At 39.0% G+C, this 26,854-nt stretch overlaps 1 protein-coding gene across 2 annotated transcripts in view; it reads right to left on the bottom strand.

Annotated features, from left to right (window-relative positions):
* Positions 1-4,421: 4,421 nt before the first annotated feature.
* CDK19 (cyclin dependent kinase 19) overlaps positions 4,422-26,854 on the bottom strand; it is a 121,105-nt gene continuing 98,672 nt past the window's right edge. The window contains exons 7-13 of one of the 2 annotated variants that reach the window (XM_082302809.1): positions 22,750-22,893; positions 22,416-22,485; positions 21,157-21,229; positions 17,195-17,292; positions 15,626-15,704; positions 11,443-11,709; positions 4,422-8,657 (exon numbers count right to left, since the gene is read on the bottom strand). In XM_082302809.1, coding sequence (XP_082158935.1) covers positions 8,526-8,657; positions 11,443-11,709; positions 15,626-15,704; positions 17,195-17,292; positions 21,157-21,229; positions 22,416-22,485; positions 22,750-22,893 — 863 coding nt within the window. In that variant the 3' untranslated portion in view covers positions 4,422-8,525. The remainder of the gene's footprint in view (positions 8,658-11,442; positions 11,710-15,625; positions 15,705-17,194; positions 17,293-21,156; positions 21,230-22,415; positions 22,486-22,749; positions 22,894-26,854) is intronic. The other variant, XM_082302810.1, reaches the window with a different exon arrangement.

The raw sequence follows: 26,854 nt of genomic DNA, 5'->3' as shown, positions 1-26,854 counted from the left end.
ACACATGATCCACTGACAAGTATTTTATAAGATTTACACTAGCAAGTCACAGTTGAGCACTTCTCCACAGACAATATATGTAAATGTTATCGTGTGAGATTGAGTTCTTGGAGTTGGAAGCTTATGGCCACTATTCACACAGGATACACATCACACTCTCAGATGACCCAAATTCACTTAAAACACCTCTAATATCGCGGTGGATGATAAGAGAAGCTGTTTCCCTCCTGCTTCCCAGAACCAACTGTTTCAAAGTCACAGGGGAAGTCCAGCTTTCATCTAGCAGCAACATGATGTAGAAGCAACTCTTGATAATCCCCACTGGGACATACCACCAGGGTGTGTTAGTAGATGTCCCCATGGTTTCTTAAATGAGTAGGGATTTATTTCTATGCTTGTGGGATACTGCAAGCTACAAGAAAACTTTCAGATGTTTAAAGAAAAGCTCCATTATTACCAGGGGAAGTATTCTGAAACCAGAAACTATGCAGATTTTCACATATTTATGGGTGGAAGACCAAAGTCTATGAACTTTTCAACGTGGTCAAGTCAGTCTGCTTGCTATGTGCAGGGAATTTTGTAAAGGTGACTCACTCATATCAACTTTGCTGAGTATACTTTCTACAGTTGTGATGCTGCACGTATAAATATTTCTATTTCAAAAGCAAGTGTTTCCCAAGAACTGCAGTTACTACACAATGTCACAGTATGATATGCCTCCTTGAATCTCCTCCGCTGCAGTGGAAGGATGATACCAGCAAGGGAGAAGCTTGATCTCCTTTGGTTCCTCTCCCTTAGCAAGTTAATGTACTGAGTCTTACTGCCAAAACCAAACTACTGGAAACTGTCCTTCTTTCTTCTGTACCACTGCAAAAACAAGTCATCGAATTACAAAAGGTTGAAAACTGAAAATCATAATTATACTTTCACAAGTTACTCATTCCACATCATACTAAATAATGGCAAGATGTTTTAGAACAATAGATGTTTTAGAACTGCACAGCCTAGCAGCAATACTACTACCTGATAATTTACAATCATCTCATAACAATGTGTGTCAAACTGGGGGCCACAGGAGCCTTTTGCAGTATCTTTAAGCCTTTAATTTTGCAGTATCTTTAAGCCTTGAATTTTGCAGTTCCCTGGCTCACCTTTCAGCCAAGGAAGTGTGTTTTCTGTAAAAGCTAATTGCTTCTCCACACACCTGTGTGACCTGAGCTTACAGGTTAAAGTTCAGTGTCCATGTGTGTAAATTGTCTGCAAGACTCTGAACCGTGCCCCTGACCAGGTCGCGCATGCAGAGTTGAGGTTATCTTTTCAGAGCAGGGCTGTGCCACATTGCCCAGATAAGGGTAGAAAACATTTTTAACAAATGTTAAAAATACATATTTAAAAGTATGTAGAATTTCATTATGATCTGGAGAACTTCAAATACCTAAACTTGATACCATTAAAATTTTGTTACAAAATCAAAAGGCTGCACACTGCCACTCCTTTTCCCTCTGTAACATCCCAGGGAATTCCTATTTGTGGATACAGGGAAGAATCTTACCAGTGTAGGCTTACATGCAGGCCATGGAAAGGATGTCTGAGCCATACATCACTTGGCATATTTGGTTCATAACTAAAACTTTGTCTGCTGCTGATAGGTATGAAGAACTCCTTTCTTCAGTGCTTCACATACCGGGTTTTTTGGTACTTAAGACATGATGTCTTATGGGACGGCGATTGCATAAAAGGTATTATTGCTGGCTACCACATCAAACCCAAGTTTCAGTAGTAAATAACTGATTTATTTTTTTTTAAGTAATATTTAAAATTCAGATTTTCCTTTACTAATTCATATCACATTTACTGACAGTACAAGCAAAAATCCATTCTGGGAATGGAGTGGGGCACAGGTAATGATTTCTGTAATGATTTCAAACACCAGCTTTATTCAAACAACTTCTTGCTGAACATGATTATAAGACATTTTAGCGAAGGGAATGTATTGCTGAATACTTCATTCAGCCATGTGTTCTATGCATGCAATGTACATATAAAAGTTAAATACTCTCAGGCTGTCTGTCCTCTTCAAGATGCTTCAAAGAACACACAAAATAATCACAGAAATGGCTTGCTATAGTCCTGACAATACACATATCAGTATGCCAATACATCAAGCTGGAAAAATGGATCCTATTCCAAGGCAAGTACATTATATAAAAAATTATTGGTATTGCTTTCAGACTTGCAATAATAATAATAGTAATAATAACAATAATAATAATTTTTTAAATACCTACTCTGGATTAAGTCGGAAATCTGTTACATAACAGCTGTGGTACTCCCCCAGCAATTTCAGCAGCTCAGTTCTGACTGTACACACATCTTTCATAACCTTGTTGGTGATTTTAATCTACCTCAACAACTCTTGTTCTAACAAATAATTCTTGCAAATGACAAGAATCATTGTAGTAATTATGCAATAATAATTTTCTAAATTACTATAAAACCACCAAAATAAGCCAAAGCCTCTGGTTTCTTCTGTGATCATAAACAAGAACATGAACCTCCCTGGAAAGCAAAGAAGCTGGACCTACCTGTTAAAACAACATTATGGGTGAACCATCATTAACCTTCGCTGGCTATTGAAACAATGCTTGCTCAGGTTCTGTGATTAGCCAGATGAAATTGGTATTTGGCACGAACATGATGCTTTTTGTGTTGAAACAGCACATGCAAAGTGACAACACTACTACTGTGTATTGTCAGCAGTAAAACACCATATTACAGTGACTATTATTCATATTTCAGAGTGCTGCAAGCCCCAGTCACGAAGCTACTGTATCAGAACAAAATTACTGTTCTTGTCACAGGGAGCTTGCGAGGGGCGTGCAGGGAGGTGACAGATGGACACAGACAGACTGGAAGGCAAAATGAACACTGGAACAGTTTCCATTAACACAATAGGTATGACTCCTTGCACACCAGTAGCTTAAAATACTAAACTTCTGTATACATCAAAGCCAAGGGGTTTGCAGAAGACACCTAGGAGGGAATTTTTTAGAAATTTATGCAACAGCTCTTCAGAACAATGGGCAATTGCAAACAGAGCCTAAAAAATGCTTATTTAAAAATCTAAAAATGAAGGGCACAGAGGCTGACCAGGTGCGACAATCAGACCAAGAGATAACTTACATAATGTCTTGATTTGAGTAAGAGAGATGGCGTAACAGCAGGCTTTGGCAGTCATGTCAAGCGAAGAGAGAAGCTTTACAACTAATGCAACAGAGATGGCAGAGCTGGGCCAATAACACAAAGCAAGAAACAACAAGTCAAATCAAGAGATTAATAAACAACCCACTCTGCAACTTTCTCAGTGGCTGTGAAATCAAAGTTGTTTAACTGTCAAGGACAGAAAAAGGGACACCACAATTCAAATCAGTATGATTAGGCTGGATTAGACTGTAAACTGCATGACCAGGTAGGAAAAACAGAGAAATGTGCTGTGAAAGAACAGAGATTGAGACAGAGCCAGCACTGGAGGTTTTAGAAACATCCAAGCCAAAGCTGTTGACTAAGCACAACCTTATCAACAAAAGGACAACAGAAGCAGAAACTATGAGGGTTACAGAGCTGGAAATGCTCAGCTGCACTGAGACTGAAGGAACAGCTTTTAAGCTCGAGGTGTCAGAGATGCAGACTAAACTTTTTGACAAAGGCCACTCCTATTCCCACCCTTGTGTAAAGCGTACATCAAAAAACAAAGCCTCTTTCTTAGGCAACTGGTAGTGCAAGTATATCCCCCCAATCATTCTTACCCACGCAACAGTTACAGAGAGGACAAGTGGGATTTTTGAAAGAAGTTATCCACCCATCCATCCATCCAAAGTTAGATGGAACAGGAACACACAGATTAGCAAAGCACACAAAACCCCACTTTGAAAACCCACCAATATGCTCTAGCTCATGCTTTCCATGTTGCCACCTGAAATACTTGAAATGCTCCAAGATCCAGCTGGAGGAGAAAGTAGGAAGGTAGTTATTTCCAGAATAGAGTAAACCAGTTTTCTTTTTCAGAAGATGCATCTATAGGGTTGTCACACAAGTAATAATGAATCTCAGCAAGTGACATTGGTGTGGCACGCCAGCACACTTACAAGCAGAGAGCAAAACCTAAGAGAACACTCCATCAATCCTGCTTTCCATAAGGTTTCCTTCTATTGATAGATACATACCCATGAATATCCTCATGGGCATTTTAAAAGCTGTGATTTCAACTCTGAGGTTTTGCAAGCTTTGTTTTGTGTGGTGTATGATATCATAAACATCCTGAATATAATTACAACTGCAATTTTGTGGCCTGTATTTTCCCTATTGGTAGCCCTAAGTTGATGTTTACAGAAACTCCTCTGCACACTTACTTGATTTGAACTTTTTATTATTATTACAAATGTATATTATTTTATTAAAAAAATTCACACTGAAGCAAAGTCAATTCCATTTCATTACAACCAAGAATATAAAATAAATGCAATGAACTCATAGCTTAGTTTTAACAGTCATTTCAAGAGTGACATCAGGACAACTTAAAAGCAGTAAACTCTCAACTCTAGAATGAGAAACAAGTATTTTGCTTTGTGGTTTTGGTAGCCCATTGGCACGGGCACTGCTGAATGTGGCCACCACAGATCTAGAGCGGCAAAGTTTTGTGGCAGCACCAGGCGCATACACAGTAATTTCTAATGGAAACTACAAAAATGAAAGATGCGTGCATGAAATTATTAGGATAAAAAATAACTGAGTAGAGACAGGCACACTTCCACAAATAGTAAACATGGGAATATACAACTAGAACAATTTGAAAAGTTACTACCTTACATATATAAAAAGTTCTTTAAATTGCTGTTAAAAAGGACATGTTCTGTCCAGATTTTGTGTAATACTTTTTAGTGTCTACACAAGACAAATTTTTAAAAAAATTAAATAGCATTAATTTACTACTAAATATTTAGGAGATAACAGTGCATTAAGGACTTTTTTCATATAGTAATACACATCGCTCCTGTCTGGCGACGTATTTTAGAAGATTACGTATGGCCTTATGTACAATACATTTATTTAACCCTAAAACAATTCTTTGCTTAATGGTGTTAAAGTACCATTCCTGAAGATTACGAAGGGGAACTAAGCTTATTATGTTTATATAAAATATCATACATATTTGAACACTTCTAGCTTCCCGCCACCCCTCCCGCTATGAATGCGCTTCCCTCCCCCTCCCCAGATACAGTGTCACAGATACAGTGCAGGACTCGCAGCTTTCCCTATATTTTTCCTTCATTGTGCAGTTTGTGCTACATAAACCTCACCAACGTGGACCAGGCTGCTCATCCCATTAATTCCCCACATTTGTTTCCTCCAAGCCACAATGGGAAAAGCTGTACTCAGCAGCCCGCTCTCCCACCAGGATGGAGGAGACGGCTCCACGCCTCTCGGTACAGGTGTGAAACACTTCGGTGAGGGTCTACAGGTTATGGGCAGAGACAGAGCTGAGTAATAATGAAACTGCACAGGCAAAAAATAACATAAAAAGGACATGGTCCTGGTTTCCCATGACAAACTGCATTATTCACTTCTGAAAGTGGAGAGTTTTTACCTCACGGGATAACCCCTAGGCAGCAAGGCTTCTTCCACTATGACTGCCACCCACCCTGGCAGCATGCATCAAGCTCCCTAGAAAAGGCGAATTGTTTCACTACCACGAAGGACTACAAGAGTGTGCAGAGCCTACATTTCGCAGCCAGCACTGTTGCTTTTATTTGCTCTCCTCCTGGTTGTGAATTTGAGGGAACGGAGGAAGTCAGCTTGGCTTCACCTGTGCACACAAAAGCTAGAGAGGAGTGGCATGTGGTCATCTATCAACCTAACCAAGGCAAGAAATGCAAGTGCAGCTTAGAGAGGTTGTGGCAGTCATTCTAGAAGCTGGAAGCTCACTCAATTAAAGCACCTTACATTGCTGTGAAGTTTCACACTCTACACACCGATTAATCTACACCATGATTTTGCCTTATTGGCACAAGAGCCAACCTTAACCATATGGTTCCCTGCCACCTCCTGATCTTGTATGAATTTTGGTGATCAGCTGCAAGTCACAGCAGGGAGAAGAAACATTAGATAACTGTAGTAGAAAAGACAAAATCATTTTGAGAGAACAGAAGGATGAAAAGAACAGGAGGGGACAAGAATCACTTTGCTGTAAGTTAATTTCCAGGAATGTGACATTCAAATCGCAGAAGTATAAAAGAAGTTTTACTTAATGGCATTGGCCAAATATCCATTTGATCAAAAGTACCTCATCCTAACACCAGTAAGGGGTGAGACAGAAAGAATGTCACCCCAGAGTCACTGAAATAAAGGAACAATTAAAACCTGTTCTTTCAAACAGGGTACTACAGTATGTATAAAATGTAGCATTTCAAGGGTTACACAGTGGAAGTATCCTTCGGGAGATTCTTTTCTCCCAGAAATATTTTTTTCCTTCCAATTGCTTCATTTAATTTTTCACCACCTTCTTATCCATTTGATTACAAAAGCAGGTTGTGGTTGCTTTTCCAGAGCAGCTGGGCGTTGTCAAAATCACATGATGGTAGGTATTGCCAAAGCAAAACAACTGCTCAGAAAAAGTAGGAAAACAACACGAGTTTGAGGAGGAAGGGGGCACTAAATGTGATTGGGAGATCAAATCCAGTAGAACCATGTATGTGACTAGCTATGATGAAAAGCATTCTCCTCAGAGCAAACACATCTACTCATCTTGCTACATCTGATCACAACTTCAGTGTGAATGCGTACGGGTACACAGGTTTTTTCTTTAGGCACAGGACAGAAGAGAACACTCTGCAGTAAAAAAACCTGGAACACTGGCCATTTACATCGAAACTCCTCTCACTTCACCTCTTCTCTGTGGACACCAACCGTAGAAGCTCACTCATTTTACACTGCCAGTAGTTTTCTAAATGCATTCCTCCAGGTTTTCTGCCACAAGAGTCAGCCTCATTTCTGAAGGCTGAAGCAAAAATGAAGCTGTCCCAAATTATATGTTGTGTCTCTTCGAGTAACTGTGGTTCCAGAAGTTGGACAATAATCCTCTGATTATGCTTCTGAACTCTTGCTTAATTACTAGGGATTTTCTGCCAGCTACCCATCCACTTACAGTCCCTTAGGCACAATCAAAACATGTTTGCTCTAGGGAAAAAGAAACATTTCAGTGCAATCAAGCACATCTGGTGTAACTAATCTGGTTAATCACAGCAATGTGAGGGACACAGAATATGCATTATAAACAAGAAAAAGGAAAAATTTTCAACATGCTTTTCAAACTGCACAATAGTTTCTCTTAATTATAAATTCTAACATAAAATGATTAAATGCATTTGTTTTTGCAAGTCTTAGTATTTCTGTCACCTTTAAATTTTGAGAACTGACTCAGGAATGTGAAAGAAAGCTAAATTTACAGAACTCTCACACACATTAATAAGCTACTTAGCAGAAAAACAGAAAAAGCCCGTCATCCACATTCCTACTGAGACTTGAGGGCAGTAAATACATTTTCCTGACTATTTTGGTGTCCAGCCTGGGAAGACATTCCATTCTCCTATTCCAACAGATCCTGAAAGCATCTTCTTTTTATGTGACTGTCCTGGTTTCATTTAAAGTAATGCTTAATTTAAAACTAGTCAGAGCATGATCACTGTGATTTCAAGAATTCAATGTGAATGAGTTAAGAAATATCAGCAATCTTCTGTTTGGCGTTCAGTCCAGTAGCATGAAGCGTATCTGTTGCTGCAGAGACTTGGGTGGGTTTTCTTCTTTTTCATTTTTCTTTTTTCATTTTATTAATTTTAAAAATTTTTTATTTTTAATACTTTGCCTGAAAACTAGACTAATAAAAACAGAATAGTAAAATACTCTGGAACAGTAAAATTTTGCTGTTCTTGACATCCATGAGCAAAACAGTAATATCCTGTGAAAATAACATAGTGCTTTAAAAAGGTGCAATATACCTGTATAGCTAAACTGGTTTGCCTAGTATAAAACTAACTATATACAAGCTTGAAAGCCTGGGAGTTCAAGATTTTAAAACTTTAAAATCCCATCAAAGAGATTGAAAAGACAGATTTATGGCAATCACTACAGCATAAGGAAGGTGCACCAGGAATCCTTCAAAATTCCAAAGGTTAAAGAAGTTAAGTGCTGGGTTCAGATCAGAAGGGTTCATTAGAGTAACCACAATGGAGCACATGCAAGGGCAGAGAGGAAGGAAAACTTCACAAGAATCTCCTTTATGGCAGTAAAGGGATGGGGATGAGGCAGGGGTGGGGGAAGTCTTCAGTGAGTGAAGTTTTCCTTTTGTCATCATGAATTTTAATTCTGCATCATAGTTTGTATTTTTGGTCTTCTCATCATTATGAACTTCATATTGCTGGAGTCTTCTGGCTTCTAGTCCATTCCTTTCTGAGTGCAGCCTATCAGGCCTCTCAATACCTGTGAGACTGATGAGATTGGTGATACTGAGAGCTCTGCTGAGACGATGTGGAATAGCCCATTGTACTCTGGGACTGAGAAGATCCCTGAATGTTGCTTTGGTAACTCAGGCGTGAGCTGGAGTGCTGCAGGAAAAAAAGAGAAGGATCAAAGGAATGAAACCCAGCCTATCAGGACCATGCAGCTCAGGAAATTTTTAACCTCTCTGGTGCTCATTAAAACATGATTTTTGGGGAAGCTGACTAAATAGTGCTATTATTTCGGGTCCCATAAAACAAGTCCTCATTCTGATCTGCAATCAGCTTTAACACAGCACACAAAACACACAAGAACTCTAGGAGACACCTAAAAGTACAGCATCTATATACCCATTTTCTGAAGAAAAAAATACACAAGGGACAAGAGAGCAGACTCCCTTTCAAAATTCATGTTTCTTAAACTTACATCTATCATTATTGTAAATGCTATTAATGCAAAACCAAACTGCTAAGGCTACAAACTACCTTCTCAAGATAGGCAGTACTAAATGTTACAGAGAAAAATTTTATTCTTTTCTGAGAAAAAGGCAACCATGACTTAAGAGTTACTCAATTTATCTAAATGAAAAATTCTCCGTTAAGATAATATAATTTTAAGCGAGACTCTCAACCTGCTTCCTTACCCACTGCAAACAAGGAAAACTGCTTAAAGATGGGCATGTGTATGTACATAACCTTACATTCATTGTCTTGAATGTCTTTTTTCCCCCTCCATAATCTGGGACAATCAGCTCAGTGGACTCCAACCTCAGCAAGACAAATTCATTGATCTTGCAGCCTCCAGCCTGCTGAATTTGCCCTTTCATTACCATAACCATTCCCCATCCAGAATTACTCATGAGCTGCCCAATAATGCAAGTTGCAAAATCACTTGGCATAAGAAGTACTGCTGAATGGACAGGAGACTCTCCAGCAAGGTAAACCCCACAGCAATCCACATAATTAGTCTGGTTGTGTAACACAGTGTCTGAAACCTGACATTCTTCCCAAAATTCTGGGAATTTTTTCAACTTATAATGGAAAAGAAAAAGAATTGTGATAAATGCCATGACTTTATAGGAGCTCTTTCTGGATGAAAAGCATCACCTCACCTTGTTAAGCAAAATACCCAAGGTCACATAAGGAAGGCTTACTAAAATTCAACAATGCACTGTCATTTCTGAAAGCAACATATATTGAGGCTGGTGAATGACAAAAAAACTTCCAACATATACTTTAGACCTAAATGAAATGAAACGCAAAGCAAAGGGAATCTTCTACCTACTTCTGAATAAGATAAAATGGAGTAAAATTAATGCCATAAGACTACAAGAATGCATTAACTTGCCCATGCTTATTTTTGTTCCACATATGAGAATTTGTTTTTAACAAAGTCAGACTTGGACAAATTGCAGACATTCCTTTCTGGAACAGAAGATAGTCAGCTAGAAGTTAAAGGCAGATAGCCAAACACAAGCATAAAAATGGATAGTCAGACCACACAATTTAGTGAATGACATAAAGGAAACATACAGATCATGATTTTGATTCCTGTTCTGTTAAAGTTCAGAAGGAAAGCGTCATAGAGTGTAAAAAAAATCTGAAAAAAAAGAATATTTAGACTGCTAGTAACTTGTAAGGGGGAAGTCTGCCAACAATTCAGAGAGCTGGTTAAGAATTCTATAATGGATATCATCAAATGCAGCACACCAGTCCTCAAAGTACAGACCAAACCAGACCAGCCATAAATACTGTGCAGTCAGACAGCTGTACTGATCTGTCCAGGCCTGAAGCCTGTCTGGAACTTTTCAAAAAAGAAACCTAGTTGTCTTTCTCTTTAAATTGCCCTCAATGCCTTCATGACCATTTGTAACTCAAAGACTCAAACAAAAATAGGAGAAATATGTCTGGCACTGAGTAATCAATTGTCTGTGGAGAAGGTCTGGAAGGCTAAGTCAAGACAACTCTAGAGCTGGGTGCCTTAAAACCTACTTATTTTAACTTTAAAGCAGCCTGAAAAGACCATTCTCCAAGGCAGAATCCCCTTGGAGGCTAGAAGCAGATGGATGCCCCAACATAATTTAAAAGTTACCCTTAATATCTACCTTTTTTAAATTTGTCTTTCAACTAATTACTGCTCCAGCAAGTATAAACTCAGGTACTGAAGATCCTGGTAAGTTCAATGCTTTCTATAGTTAATGTATGCTACTTTTTTGGTGGAAAATATAATTCTAGTAAGCAAATACAATTATGCAAATTCAAAAACGATTCAGTGATAGTGCTTTTCCTTATGAATGCTACTGTACTGGAAAACATGAAATCTGTTCTACTTTGGTCCATTAGAAACAATGCATGTCTTTGTGCCCTCCTTTGGCATTAATCAAATGGATGAACCGAATTGCCATTGCTGTGCTTACATTCATTTTTTTCTTTAACATTAGAAGCAGACTTAGAAAGATACCAGAATAAACTACAGCACCACTTCATACATGTGACAATATGAGGAATGAAATGTGAAAGCCTGATTCTATCTTTGCTTCTCCTTCTCAGGATCATCTCACATCTGCTCCTCACATGGGATTTAATAATGCCAAGACCTGATATCCTGAACTTGATGCAATGCAGCATTTACATCCACTGGCTTCAGCAAGGTTACTCTAAAATATAAAGTTAAGCAAATATTTAAGTGCTTTCCTGGAGTGGACAACTCTTCAACACTTTACAGGATGCAGTAGATACAACTCAAACTGGTATTCTATTGAAAACCTCAGCACGCCTCAGGTTACATCAAAAATTCATTAAAACATGATCTGTTCCTGCAGTGGGGAAGGGGAAAAATGACATTTTGGCCCTTGGCCCTATATATCAGAAGCAGAAAAATTTCCAGAGGTACCTGATAATCTGAAGGCATGACAGGCCCGCCTGAGTTAGCGCCTGAAGGCCCTATGCGTGGTTTCTTGTTCGGAGGCACCTGGTTGAGGCTGGAGTCCTGGCTGTGCTGGAGCCCCGCGCCGGCACCCCCTGCTCCCGCGCCGGCGCCCGCCGCCGTCCCGTTGGTCTGGGTGCTGTTCTGCTGCTGCGGCTGCGGCTGCTGCGGCGCTGCCTGCGGCTGCTGCTGAGGTGCTGTTTGCTGCTGATGCTGATTCTGCTGCTGCTGATTCTGAGGGAAGAAGCGACACAACACGGTCACTTGCTCTGAGCTAGGTTTGTGAGCTTCATGGAGCTGCCAACCCTGGCGTCACCGAGGGGGAGGCAGGCCCGCCTGCCTAATGGGAAAACAGAGCAAGGCTGAATGCTGGGTGAAGTTCACTCTCAGAACAGACTTGCACACCTTGTGGGGGTATCCCACTTGTGGTCATTTCGTTTTTTTAATGAAACAAGCTGGACTTGAACTGGAAAGACAGTCTAGTGCCTCCTACAGCTCAGAGAGGATAAAAGGAACCATTTATAAAGCAGTAATCACCTAATGAACGAAATCAAAACACCCAAAATTTCACTAGTGCTCAGTGGCAGACATAAGGAACCACAGTAAGTTGTTCTAAGCACTTCAATGGCCTTGTTCACTAAGAATCAAAACCACTTTTCAAACTTTCACTTTTCACCTGAAGAAGGCTGACAGCATTACTGCCAGAAAGGTAAGCAAATTGAGACCAAAGTTATATCATGCCTTCCTGGTTGCAAGGAAATTCTGTGGCAAAACAAGAAACAGGTTTCATTATGATTTCAGTCTCCTGTGCTTTTAAGTACCCTGCAAGGGAGTGCTGTACTGGGAATAGGGCCCAGCATGGTGAACAACGTACAGCGCCAGAAAATCTTACTGAAATAGCAGAAAAGTGAAAATAGACCAGAGATGTTGAAGACGAAAAGAGGAGGAAACAACTGAAAGAAGAATCTGCCAAGGGAAGGAGAAGACTAGCAAAGGAAGAGAAGCCAGATAATTAAGATGACACTGGGACCTAGCAGGAAAAGAAACAGAGAAAAGTGTCACAGAAGGGAGAATAAAGGTTAAGAAGGAGAACACAAGAGTAAAAGACATAGAGAGCTCTTTTGGCTTCAGAGGGCTACAGACTAAAAGGAGTATTTGAGGAAGTGGAGGGAAGATCAGAAAATCAACAGAGTGCAACTCTGTCCTCCATGGTTAGACAGTTCTGGGAAAGACAACACATTCATTTGCTTTCAAACACCAGGGATGGCTCCTCCATCAGAGCACTAAACCACCTAAGAGAATTGCAAAGGAAAGCAATTTCACTCCAAATGTGAGATATGTCACTTGCTCATCATGTAAAAAAACCTTCAAATGACATGGATTGAATGAAAAAGCCTTACTACCCTTCCCCTAATATACTGTAGGGAACATTCCAGGATAGGGTTTTTTTCCCCCTAGTATATCCACTTATGTAGTGATCAAAGCTTTAGTATGGCAGCCTTTTAATAAAAAGCTCACTTTATTAGTTTTTCAGAAATCTTGACAACCAGTTGCCACTAGCAGAAAATCCTTGATGCCCCCATCACCAAGAGGCTTTTAGTTACCTCAGATAAATGACATAAAAGATCTGCATCTATGCCAGTCATCACAATGGCCTCCCAAGATACATTCAGACAAAATTTGCAGTGATGTATTCATTTAAGATTACAAAGAAGGCTTGCATCTTCAAGGACTTAAGAGGGGGCTTGCAATTCCATGTCACATTTAGCAAAACCCATAATCTATCCTCCTGCATGTAGTCCTCAAATCTCATCTCAGTCAGGTTCTACTTCCTGGGAGATTTAAACTTCAATCATTTAAAAAGTTAATCAAACTAGCTTGTAGAAAAAGCTATTAAGAAGCAATTTATTTTTCATAATGGTTTGAGCTTCACTTACACAAACAAAACACCAATAACTAAGGTACTCTTTGTGTTAGAATTCTGAAATTTGTGGTTTCATAGGAGTGTTTGGATGCAAGTAAGGCAGTTACTATTGTGTGAGCTGAAAAACTGCAATTTTTTAATGTGTAAACAAATATTGAAGGGACTCTCACAATTAAAGGCAAGAGTTTATTGTACGTCCCAGGTTTTGTGCTTCAGATTTTAGCACAAAATTTAGTTGACTAGCCTGAGCTTGTTCTTGTGTGGAGCTACTGCTGCTGCTGCCTGGGTGGAGACTGAGACCTGCTCTGTCAGTCTCCAGCTGGGGTCTGGCTGCCCTGCCTTACGGCACAAAAATGGCTTTCGCCAGCAAAAATACTGTCCTCAGGTCAGTCTGGCTCATGGCAGTTCCTAAATGACTGAACTTGTGAAAGGCCTACACTTAACAACACATTACCATATGTCACCTCTCAGGCACAAATTACCAAAATGAAATTTCAGTCCTACCTAGAAACAAACCTAGCAGAAACTTGCCTAACAGAATTTAAATGTTGTACAAACCCTCATTTTAGCCTTGCTGACTGACAGTTAACAATATTGGAGAATGGATGCTTATGCTAAGTGTTACTTCCGATGCAAGTTCCAAATAAACAAACACAGACAACTTCTCCAGGTTTCCAAATGACTATACATATATTTACAATTTTAAAAACAAACCAGTAAGGAACCAGTCTAAAAAAAAACCCCAAAAACCCCTTTCATTTATGTCATAAAGCAACAAAACATGGCACAGATTCAACTTCCCAGAACAGTTTTTACCTCCACACTTTCTACACTGTGGGAACACATTCAATGAGTAATGTGTGACTTATATTACCTAAATGGTCTAAAAAAAGTTTAATTTGGAGTGTGCATAAATACCTGACTGTCCTCAACAATCTCAAAGACCATTTATATATTGGTTGTTTTAAATATAAGCATGCTATTGTCACCATCCCCGCAACACTCCCAGGGAAAAGACAGAAATTTACTTTTAAGTACATGGACTTAAATATAAAAAAGCCAGAGTAATTTGAATTCATAAGGTTTCTTCTTGTTTTTTGAAGCTGTGAGAGTTGAAGCAAAACTAGTAACAATTACAAACAAATCAGTATCATGACTATTTTTGCTCAGGAGCCTGTTTCCTCCTTTGGAAAAAACTATCTGGACACAAAACTCAGGGATACTACCACTTGCTCTCGGTACAGAAGAATCTGCAATATCAGTTCTGAAAACAAAATTTGCTCTCTGAAATACAGTTTTAAACTCCTAGTTAGTCATGCTACGCAGAAAACTGAAAACAGAACGTTCATGTAGTCAAATGGTTTTTCCAAAAGACAACAGTCCTTCTTACATAGTCCTCAGATAACTACAGTTCAAGACTGTTCTCTTCTCTTTTGTTAGCTATACATCACTGTTGGTGCCTCACTGTACCCTGTTCAGTGAAAATAACACACTGTTTCCTGCACTGTAGCACCATTGTCCAGCCTTCACAGCACTATGGGACAATCACTGTGGTCACGTAGCTCAGCTGAGCAACACGCAACAAGCAGATCAGATTATGTTGCAAACACACCAAAATTTATTATGCACACAAACAAGTTCTTGCCCATGTCTACAGGGCTATGGGAAAGAGAATATTCAGAGCAGATTGCTGCTACCAGAACAGTTCACAGTGCTTATTACTCCTTTGTCTGCGGGCCCTTAAAACATGATCAGGAAACTGTGTGCAGATGGATGAAATGTTCTGATGTAGTGCCAGAAGCAGCCTGCCACTATTTATTTGAGACCCCAACAGCCATCTACATTCAAATGGCTGGATGTATGCCAGTCATACAATGAAAATGCCATTCTTTTCATTTGCTCACAACGTATTTTCATCATGTGATGCTGGAGGAGATAGCAAGGTCTTGGAAGGACAGCAACTGAGAGCAGGCTACTGCTGACAGAAGAGCCCTCCAGCTCATTCCCCACAGGTCAGGGCAAACCATGCTGGTGATATCACCTGAGACACCCCAAGTCATCTGACACTTTTCAACTGTCTGAGAAGCAGTTTTAAGTGAGCGTTGCCTTAGAAACACATTTTTGGTTAACTCTTCATGTTTCAGTACTTTTCATTTGGCACCATCATGCTTTCTTATTGCATACTTAGAAGTAAAAAAACCAGCCAAAAAAAGGAGTTTATTATACCTTATCCCCTTTCTCTTCAGGTTCATCTTCATTGAGGAATTCTCTTTTTGGATATGGAATCTGACAGCCAGCAAACACACTGAAACACAGTAAACAGTAAACACTCCACAAATATGTACATATGGCATACATTTCCTTAACACTATGTTAAAAACAAATGCATGTCACACTTCATTTCTGCTATCCGACAAATCCTGTTTCCACAAGTGAGTGGCAGTGTGAGCACCCAAGATAGGTGCTGATTGTAATGTCAGATCTCTTTGCTGTTGGCACAAGGCTGTCATTTAGAAATCATGGCACGGTTGAACATGCCCAAATGCCAGAACGACCACTTGTTGATCCAGATGGTAAAATGAACAAACGCAGTGTCAGAGGTTCCACAACACCCAGTTGGAACATGCATGGCTCACTGAATAAAGGGACTGATCCAAAGAGTATTAGTGTCTTATGAGCCTGCCTTGGCTTACAACAGGCTTCAATATATTTGCCAATTACAACTGCAGAGTTACTTTCAATAAGCATCTCAGGTCTTGTTTAGGGAAAAAAAGATCGCTTTTAAATTCATCTGGCCAATGGCATTTGGAACATTCCTTAATGTTTATCATCCTGTTATCCTGTAATCCATGGGGAGCTATCCAGCTCTACATAGGATAGCATCAGATAAACACTAAGCAGAAAATTACTGGTAGGTCTTGACCAGTATAAATTTCTTAGATTTCTGTGCCAACACTCAGAATACAATCAACATGACGTGGTTTTTAGAAGGGTGTAAACAGTTCCTAATCTTGCTGCTATGTAGTGTTTGATTTTTTCAAACAGAAAAAGAAATTTTAAAAACCCAACTAGTCTCAACTAGACTCCTTTTTCACTCCAGTGACTGTTCCCTCCTTTTAGTGTTGCCTGCTAGTTGAGGAAACAGTGAAAGCAAAGGTAGAAGTCTACCTGCATCAAGTTCATACGGATCATAATGCTGTGCACCACCATGCTTCTGAAAACTGGGAAGAGAAACTGACAAAGTCTGCCAGCTGGAGCTGAATATATCATTTGAACTTTTCATGACAATAAAATATACTCTCAAGCCTTCTGAACAAGGGATTTGTGGGATTTTAGGCAGCCATTTATCTCTTCACTTTTCCCATACTGTTACCCTGTGAAAGAGGGCATGGGAATGGGCTGTAGGTCAGAGAACCGTCCCACTCCTAGGGAGAGGCACAATCAACCCGGCAATGGAGAACAGGGCTCTGAGGCTGTGTAAGGCAGAACAGAAGAGGGCAGAGATTGAATCTCTAAATACTGCAGTAATGTTGTCACTCTGGCTTTGGTAGCACATTCAGACTTACAACACTAGTGCAGCACTGGGTTATTTTTCATGACCACTCAGTTCCAGCACCAGTAGATACAAACACTTCTTACTACACTGGTAGCTTCTAGTGAGCATGCCTGAGCTTCTACTTCTTATGGACACAGGTAGGTAGGTATCTGTGAATTTTTCAGCTATCATGTCATTTCAGGGACTAGCATGTAGCAGAAGGAAGTCACCCCGATGTGCACAAAAGAGGGAATACATACTCTGATGTAGGCAGAGGATCCTCTTGAAAGTAAGGGTCCTGCAAAGCCTGCTCTGAGGTAATTCTCTTGGTAGGGTCCATAGTAAGAAGCTTCTGAAGCTGCAAAGCATAACATTAAAAATGGCAAAAAGCTTAACAAACTATCATTTTTCAAACTACGACTTGTATGTCTTGGATTGTGGATTACTAAATTATTTCTGGCTTGTCCAGACAAGCCTAAGTTAGCATTGCTTGTTCAGTGAAATTCCCAAGAACTACAATGCACATCCATCAAAGTACTGTGGTTGTGAAGTACTTCTCATGTAATAAACAGTTAAGTGTACCAGGCAATATTAATTGCTCAGGCTGAACCACTGCACTAAAGCAACGCTAAATTCAGCTGTCACAAGTTCATAAAGCATCATTTCTAAATAACAGCTTTTTCTTGTGGTACGTGCATAGCTTTTATACTGTTCTACACTGCTGACACAAAAGGAAAAAAGTGTCAGAACAGACTGAACATGACCAGGATTCTCCATATCTCTGCTTCAGGGATGGAAACAATAAATCTTCATTTCTTGCACTGGCAATATTCCAGAATCAGAGCACTCTGCTACTCATGCAGCTCCCAAACCCAGTCTAATTGGTACCAAAATAAAAAAGAGGAGGAGCAGACCCTTCCTAGTAACCTTTCCTCTTTGCTAGGAGGAAAACAAGCACAAATTTATTAGCCAGAATGCTTTTGACTGCAGCAGGCTATAAAAGAGGATTACAATATATTAGTAGTATAAAACAGGAATTATAGGCATATCACATCATTTTAAATAGTTACTTAGTTATCCCATTCTGATAAATTTACAGTAGGAAATTTGGGTGCTGAAATTACATTATACAGTATCCTGCTCTAACACAATACTCTCTTAATTCAAGCCAGTAGTGAAAATAAAAATCCTTCTGCAAAGGACATCTCAGCTCAAACTCTCTTTCAGGTCTCCAACAAAAACTGCCTGGATATTCAGCAAAAAAATGTGATTTTGGCATGGGTATTTAGGGCTTTTTGCTCCAATAAATTAAAAACCTAACATACAATTTCATATTCTATATATATGCTACAGTAAAGAGCCTCAGTAAAAACACTCACCCTCCTCAAAAAAGGAAATACAGGGAATCATCTTTCTCAATAGTTGTAGTTAACCCTACTTGATAGATAAGGTCTCAAAATTCTTTGTACTTTTGCCATTTCCTTCCCAACTCTTTTTATTCCCATACTTTATGGGCAACAGACTGACAACAAAACAGAGCCATTTGGGCTGTCTCTCCACCTATCAGTTCATTTGCAACTAACTCCTAAATGGATTTCTGCTGCTTGCCTAGATACACCTCCAGATGCTCCTGCATTGTACACGCCTGGAGGGCTTGAATGGGCACTTACTTGCTGTATTTTTGTGCGGTGAGATAACTCCTAACCCTACATTTTCTGTGGACCTTAACAAACAGAACTTCTAAATGTGATGTTGGCTCTCTACACAGCGACCTCACACAACACGGTATAGACAATAGTTTGGTACTCAATATCTTTACTTCAAATCACCTTTCCCTACGTGAAAATTTTTTGTCAGCTAGAGCAGCTTCTGGCACCACTACAGGTTATGCAAATTTCCCAGTTCCTCCACCGTGACTGCAGGGACAAACATGCATATTCTGTACAAGGCCACTCCTGATCTTTGGTACCAGATGTCATCATTGACAGAACACTACAGGGCATCAGCTTCTGCCTCCTGGACTCCTTCCTCAGACCCAGTTGCTGCAGCCCTACTCAAGAGAAAGCTCCTCCAGTTTTCTGCCATATAACACTGTCATCATGAACTGTCTCCAAACATGACCTGTATTCTTTGTCACTCATAGGGTAAGGTTAATGTACTGCAGCAGAAGACCTGATGATATCTTGGCCCTTTTAATGATCTGGTCATTCCCTTAGCATTCCTGCTTCACTTGCAAGGATACAATCAGCTTGCCCATTCCAAGTAATACCACACACAACATCCCTCTCAGCGAGATAACCTGCCTATCAGTGATGCTACTGTGAACCAACTTCTTTGAGAAAGTCTGATTATCTGTAGCTTCTGGGGAAAATGAATAAAAAAAAATGTCTGGAAACAATTTGCTTTCAGGGCAGCAGCTGCTAAGACAACATAGGAAACCAATGAGACTAGACTTCATCAAAATCTCATACTTCCCAGTAGGTCTCAAGCTCGCTCGCTCTCAGGCTCCACTGGCCTGACATGGCAGCTATGAATACTATGCCTGTAACTCTTCCAGGACAGCAAGAACAGATGCCTCTTCCTGAATGGAAAACATTCTGCCCTTCACGTAGACATTATCATTCAATGTCAATCAGCAGAATGGCATAATATCATTCTCTCTGTCAAGAGTCACTTGCTATCCTGCACTTATCTACTTGATGCCATCTGCTCCCCATGCACCACACTTCCTGCACTCATTAGCACAGTCTCAATCAATGACTGTTCAAAGCAGATGTCTTCAGAGGTCACCCTGCAAGATGGAGGTTACCTCATAAAAATACTACCTTGGATATGAACAAGGAGTTTTAGGGAGTCTGCTTCACAATACATGAACCTCCCCAGTACAGCAATGAGATATCAGGAAGGTAGTCCACACTCCTGGGCATTCTTATTCAGAGCTCTGGGAGACTACCCGATTTGAGATCAGCCTCCGTCTCTGTGGCTGATCATTAAACCACCCTTATTCACTCCTTGAACTGTGAGAAAAATCTAACAAATTACCCTCCTTAGCGAACTAAGTCTTCTTCATGATTCAGAAAGAACACCAAAGTATGGTAGTTTCAGTGTTCTTTAGAGATCTGGTTAATATTTCCCCTAGGAAAAGCAGCCTACCCACCCAAGACGACTCTCAACTCAGTGTTCAGCCTCGATGAATTAGCAGTATAAGCTGACAGCAAGCAGGTTTTCTGGTGGATTTCACTTTTAGTAGGAAAACATGGAAATTCATGTGCTAACTAATGATGTCTCTTAAAATTGTCATCTTCTCAGTTAGACTTACCCTCCAGGTGATTCCAATGTATGCCCAGTAAGTTGAGTTTAAGAAATTTTAATTCTTTTTTTTTTCATCAAGTCTCACTCTTCTTATGGAAATTCTTCCCTTCCACCCACTTGGTATCAACCGATTCTGTTTCCACAGCTATTTGTGTCATCATCCAGCAACTACTAACGAGTTAAAGAGCAAATCTTTGCCAGGACATAGAGAGATGACTGCTATGCTGAATTTGTAACTGAAAGCAGACCACTGAAACTCAAGCTGCCCTAAGAGCCTCATTACAGACCTCCCTGTACACAGCATTAGCAAAGTCACTTTGAACATTGTTCCTAAATTTAGACAGCACCAAGTCATCACAGAGGCATCCAGAAATGATGCAGTATTAGACAGAGAAACCCTGTGTTGGCCTACAACAGATGACTCGACTAGGCAACCAGCAAATATGTGTTTAGGGATTTAGTCTGGAATCATTGCCAGAACAGTGGTGGACTACTCTCAGAGGGAAGAAAAAGAAAACCAAATTACTACAAGAAATTAATTTCTCCTTTCCTCTTCCCTTTCTTCACAAAACTCTTTTAGCTTTTGGGGGTTCTTTAGCTCTTTGAAGCCACACAGAATCAAGACACATACTATACTCACTCTCTTATTTGCACAGGAGACCTAAAGGTAAGGCTGGGTATCCAAGTGTCTTGCAGATCTTAATTAGAGAAGACTCTCAGATCTTCAATACCAGCAGTTTAAGCAAAATGTGTATGAAGAAAACACATTTCAAAAATGGCCAGTTAGTGATAAATAGCTTTCTTTAACATTGGGGTTCATTAGAATGAGATAAGAGAACAGATACAGATATTACCCTTAAGAAATGCAATTTCATTCCTGTCATCACAGCAATTTTCAAGTTGCACCTACCAAAAGAAAAACTTTGCTGTCAGGCTTGACTTTGTGTTTCTCCATGTATTTTATGAGGCTACTATTGGCATATCTGAAAAATACAGTTAAAGAAAGACATGTCTGAAATAATAGTGCATTAAAAACATGGAACTCTATCAAGCGACCACAGAAACATTTCCCAACCCTCAGTAAGTAAACTGTAAAAAGAACTGCTATCAGAAGATGAGTCAGATATTTACCTAGCAGTTGCACACATAAAGTGTGCTTTTCACCAACTGGAGAGCAATCAGCTGTGTAAAGATTATTTCCATGAAGCAGGCAACTTTTATAGTATATGGATAAGCTGTTGATAAGGATATACGACAGAGAGACAATTTGAAGTTTATACTCTATTTTTCTAAAGCAACTCTGCCACAGAAAGCGTTCAGCAGTTTGTCACAGCTCAACATTTAAGCTATTAAGTTGCATCCAGTTAAAACTTGGCAGAGCAGTTAGAGTACCATTCTGTCTCCCCAACCTGCAGAAAACCATATAGTCCTTACAGCTCCCAAACTCAAAAATGCTCTAAATATTTATAACCTGTGCCTTGCCTTTAATTTACGACTCCAGACGTTATCTAAAGACATTTTCAAAAGAAAGAAGCTTCAAAGAAAAGATAAACTTCATATCTTATGTAAAGCCAGTGTAATGAATCCATGTCAGAGCTGGAAACAGAATCCAAAAACTCCCAAATCCACGTCCTCTACCTTACTTCAAGAAGTCCATGTGACTCCTTACCAGCTCTGATCAATTATCACCACTTGACTCATTTAGCCAAAGCACCAGGAAACAGTAGAAGTGGAAAATTCGCAGAGCCCAGACAGGCTTTGCATCACAACCTACTGAACATGTTACCTTCAACAGAAATTTCTGTCCAATACATTGCTGTCTTCACATACCTGCTTGTCAAAAATACCAGTGCTTCCCTATTCTTTCTCCCACAAAATGAATGAAGTTATCTTGAACATGTAATAGAAATGGGTTAAGCAAGCTCATTTGTCTGTGCCTGTCATAGATTAAATTACACTTATGACAACCCCTTCTAGAGAAATGAGGAGGTTATTCAGTTATGTTCTTAACAAGCAACTGAGGGAGAGAACACCATTCAAGTAAACCACCTAATTCAAACAGGACAGCTGTTTGAACCCAAATACTTCAAAACCCCCTCCCCAAAAAGTCAGAACCGATTTCTGCCTCCACCACACTCAATGAACTGTTGTTACATTATCATTACTTACGTTGTTCTTCTAAAATCTTTCTGAAGAGTTGGATATTCTGGCATCTTCCTTATGTCTTCCCAGTCTTTATCTATGGTAGTGCGGAAAAAAGAAAAAGCATTTACAGTTCTGAATGTGTAGGTTAAGTAATACTCAGGAAGAAATAACTACAGGAGTTGTTTGACTTCCTATTTGTTGGCCAGTGCTATTGTTCTTTAATTGTCAGCATTTCCAAATCCATCAAACTGACAGTTGCTTTGTACCTATAAAAACAATTAGTAATTTCCTTTAGAAAAAAAACCCCAACAAACAACTCAGTAGCACTATGTCTGCTGCTTTAATGAAAATAAATTACCTGCAGGGAATCCCATTACACTGAAAATGCGGTCTAGCTGATCGTGATGAAAAGGATTACTTGTTTTGATATCCTCCTGGCGACAGTGAAATATAGGTTCTGAAGTCAACAGTTCAGCAAATATGCAGCCGATTGCCCAAATATCTACAAAAGAAGGAAGATAATTAATAAAATTTACTGTATCAAATTGCTCTGGTTTTTGTTTCTGCACAATTTCTCAACCTGTATAACCACAGTAAGATAAAATGCTTCACATTTAAAAACAATGCATTAATATAATCCATTAAAAAGGGTAAAATCTGGAGATATGTTTTCTTTAAACCAAAATTAGAGTCTCAAAATCCAATTTGTACAGTGGCAGTCCAGCATTTAACAAAGTCACAGTTATGGCAGAAAACTACACAATATTTGCTTACAACATAGCTTAAAGGGCATACAATTGACCAAAGATTATCCCCCACAAAGATACACTGAAATAATACTTCTACCACATATTTCAGAACAGGTAATTGATAACCAAATAAACACTAACAAGGAAAAGACTAATGGCCCATATGTTAAACCAAATGGTGCAAGATAGTTAGAATGAGGAAAAAAAGATCCTAATTTTAATCAAGTATGGAAGTATATATAGTGATTACCAAACTTTGAAGAAATTAAAATCTTACTTGACAATTGACTCCCAGAGCAACCATACTTTGTCTCATCTACATCTCATGTACATAAAGAAAACAACAGCATATCTGACAGTTGACTTGACGATCTTAGAGATCTTTTCTACCTTCATGATTCTATATACTGCAAGAAAAAAAACCAACTTCTATTCCATAAAATTCTCATTAATATGATTTTTTAGATTAAAACTATTGTGGACAAAACCATTAATTTACAAGAGAATAGTTTTCAGATTACATGTATTCATTCTAGTTACTGCTTATTACCCAGCCATCTTAGTGTTCTGTATGACCCAAATGCTTAATTATGCATCTTAAAATGAAAGTGCAAATTTGCCAGTGAGAAGAAGGCTGTTATCGGCCAAGAAAAAAAAAAAATTTAAAAAGGATTTAAGGATTTGCTACACTGACAAATATGTGTCTGGGACACTGGGATACAACTTTGGAAGAAGATGTTGAGATCAGACAAATAAGCATAGTCTGCTGAACACGAGAGTGTGGAAACTTGTGTAGTAATAGAAGTTAAATGAAATGACCCCAGGAAACTTTTTTGATTTTTTTCTAATTTAACAGAATAAATACAAAAGCAATTTAACTTTAATGTATAAGTCAATGAGATACAAAATTATTTAACCAGAGTTTAGTTTATTAGATTCAGACTAAAGAAAACACTGAGAAGTGCCTCTTGGTTAATATGAAACTCCAAATCCCACTTGCTGTCAATGGTGGTGTTTGGCCAATGCTGCCTTATAAGACACAGGATGTCCTTTAAAAAAAGCACCACTCTCCTGTAGGTAGAAATAGAAAGACAAGCCATCACACTCTATTTGCCAAAACCAGTCAGTTCCATTTCCATCATGTGTGGAGCTTGAGGTGTCCCAGTATATAACCCTTTCTTCCAACCTCCCTTACAGGAAAATCTGATAACATTTTGTTCAGACTTTACAGTTTTGACAGGGTATAACTTGCTCTGTACATTACATCACATTCTTGAGGTTTTATCTTCCTTTGATTTTCCTATCAGCCTTATCTGCATGAAAACAAGATCTTTAGCTGTTGAGATTTTATCTGCTCAAGCAACTAATGCAGCATATTAATCACAATTGCTGCCTGGGTAGTAGGCATAAATTATCTACTCCAGAATGGAAATTACTTATTAATTGAAGAATAGAATCTTCATTTAACAGTATCTATTCACTCATTTTCATAACAGATAGCAAATCCTTTTGGAGATGGCTTATCTAGAGGCCAAAAGAATGGCAGCTCTTAGTTTTTGTGGCTTTTTGCAGTGCTCACTGTACATCACATTGTGAGAGAGAAGCTGGACCACTGCTCCTTATTCCATTCATTACTGCTCTATCCAGAGTGACCTTTTCCTTTTAATGAAGAGAAAAAAAAAAAAGTAAAATCTAGTATTCTCCCTGACAGCAAAGCTGAACTGGGAAATCTCCCTGATGTGACACAGCAAACTTCTAAACTCTGTTTTGCCTTCATCACCGGCACTGTGTGAGAGCAGAGCCACTATACAGTGCACAGAGAGTGTACTTTAAACCCTCTGAGAATTCAGAAAGACAGACATTTTACCAACTGGATGTTACGTCTGTATAAACACTGGAAATTCCCAAGCTGGTGTTATAATTTTCTGTGGGATGGCATTACTGGGAAGTCAAGCACGAGACTACTTTAACTCTGAGCAGTTGTTACATTTTCTAGTAGTTCATATGCTGGGGTTCAACCCTTTATGCTTCTTGCCAGATATTCTTCATCTCCAAAGAGCTAATATAAAGTAACCCAAAAGACTTGGTACAGAAAACCTGAAGCTTTAACTTCTGTAAGAAAAGATTAAAGAGATGGAAAAGGCCTTACAGCCATGCAGCTCAAGCAGGTCAGGGTCTTCACTTCATGAACGTTTTACATAACCTCATCTTGAACACATCCTTGGCATATATTGATACCATTCACAGTTAATGATTTTCTGCCAAGATTAGCTAGTTTGTTTGTTTCTTGTAAAAACATTCACTATTTGCAAAAAATAATGTACCATATGTGGCATTTTTTCTAGCAGGATGCCTCATTAAATTCTGCTAAGTTTAAACACTTCATAAATACAAGCAGTCTTAGTAGGTATTTATCTCCTATACTGTTCATAATAGTCAACCAAATACAAATTTTAGGTCTAACTATGGAAAAAAAGTCCTTGTCTAGTGCCATTTAAGGTTTTCCATTTTGATCCTTCAAAATTAATGATTATTACATCTATTCCAAATATATTCCAACTAACATGTACTACCCCTCAGAAGTGGGCAATGACAGAGCAGAGCTTAAAACACACAAGTAGTATTTTTCAAGTACAATGTATTATTAGTCTAATGCACATCATCTGCCTCTAGCCCAAAAGCAGCTTCTTATAATGTTGTATAAAAATTTCATTATAAATAAAACTTTTTTTTAAAGCACGCACCAAAGTAAGTGGCAAAAATTATCCAACAATTACTTCTCTCCTCTCCCCTCTACTAATGATCAGGAGGGTGAGTGACCTCACTGCTCTTGAGCCAAAGTTAAAACTACTGAAGGTATCCATTTGTTATGTCCCAAACCCACTGAAAACTGGGACACAAAGGTCCTACAGAGTTGCACTGGGTACTAAATGTTTTCCCATCTGATGTCTTGGGAGTATCCTAGTAAGTCTGCCAGAGTAACACAACCATTTCTGTAAAGATGGCTCTGTTTCCTACAGTCTCTCCTACCGTCATCAGGCTTCAGGGCTGACCCATGGTAAAATTTTTTTACTGTTTGTTGGGCTGGGTTGTTTTGTTGGAGTTCTCCTCCCCTCCCAAGACTTACAGATTCCTCACTTTCCCCAAGTTCACACTGGAACTGAGTGTAAGCCAATTTTGCTCCCTGGCTCTAGAAAGCCAAAAACTTCCTCGGGTTCCATTCAAACCTGTTCTCAAGTGAAATATTCTTCCACTATGACAATACTTCTCAAGTACTACATAATTTTACAAAAAGAAAAAAAAAAAATAGCCTTTTACGGATGGACACTTGTGATTGGTAAACACACTTCCCATACAAATTATTAAAAGATTATTAAAATATTTCTATGGCTGTCTATGTCCCAGTTTTAAAACGTGGGGCTCTAATAGCTTTATAGGTCAGCTGAGAAAATCCTGTGTGTCCTGCTCTACTTTAGCACTGTAGCCAAGAAGCAAGAACAAAGGGATGGTGTTTCAACGATAGGGCTGATTAAGCAGAAAAATGCTTGTGTATTCTTTCATTTCTGTGGCACAATAATCTCATGTCTGTATTTGTTCCAGTATCTTGGAAACATTATTTAAGAATAGTATGACCACTTAAGACAATAAGACAATTTATTAAGTAATATCCTTGACTCTTAAAAGGAAACATCTTTTTCCATGCATATTAACCAA

Source organism: Coloeus monedula (genome assembly GCF_965178545.1).
Source record: "Coloeus monedula genome assembly, chromosome: 2".
Lineage (NCBI taxonomy): Eukaryota > Metazoa > Chordata > Aves > Passeriformes > Corvidae > Coloeus > Coloeus monedula.
The sequence above is the reverse complement of the archived record's forward strand: the minus strand, read 5'-3'. Positions and strand labels throughout refer to the sequence as shown.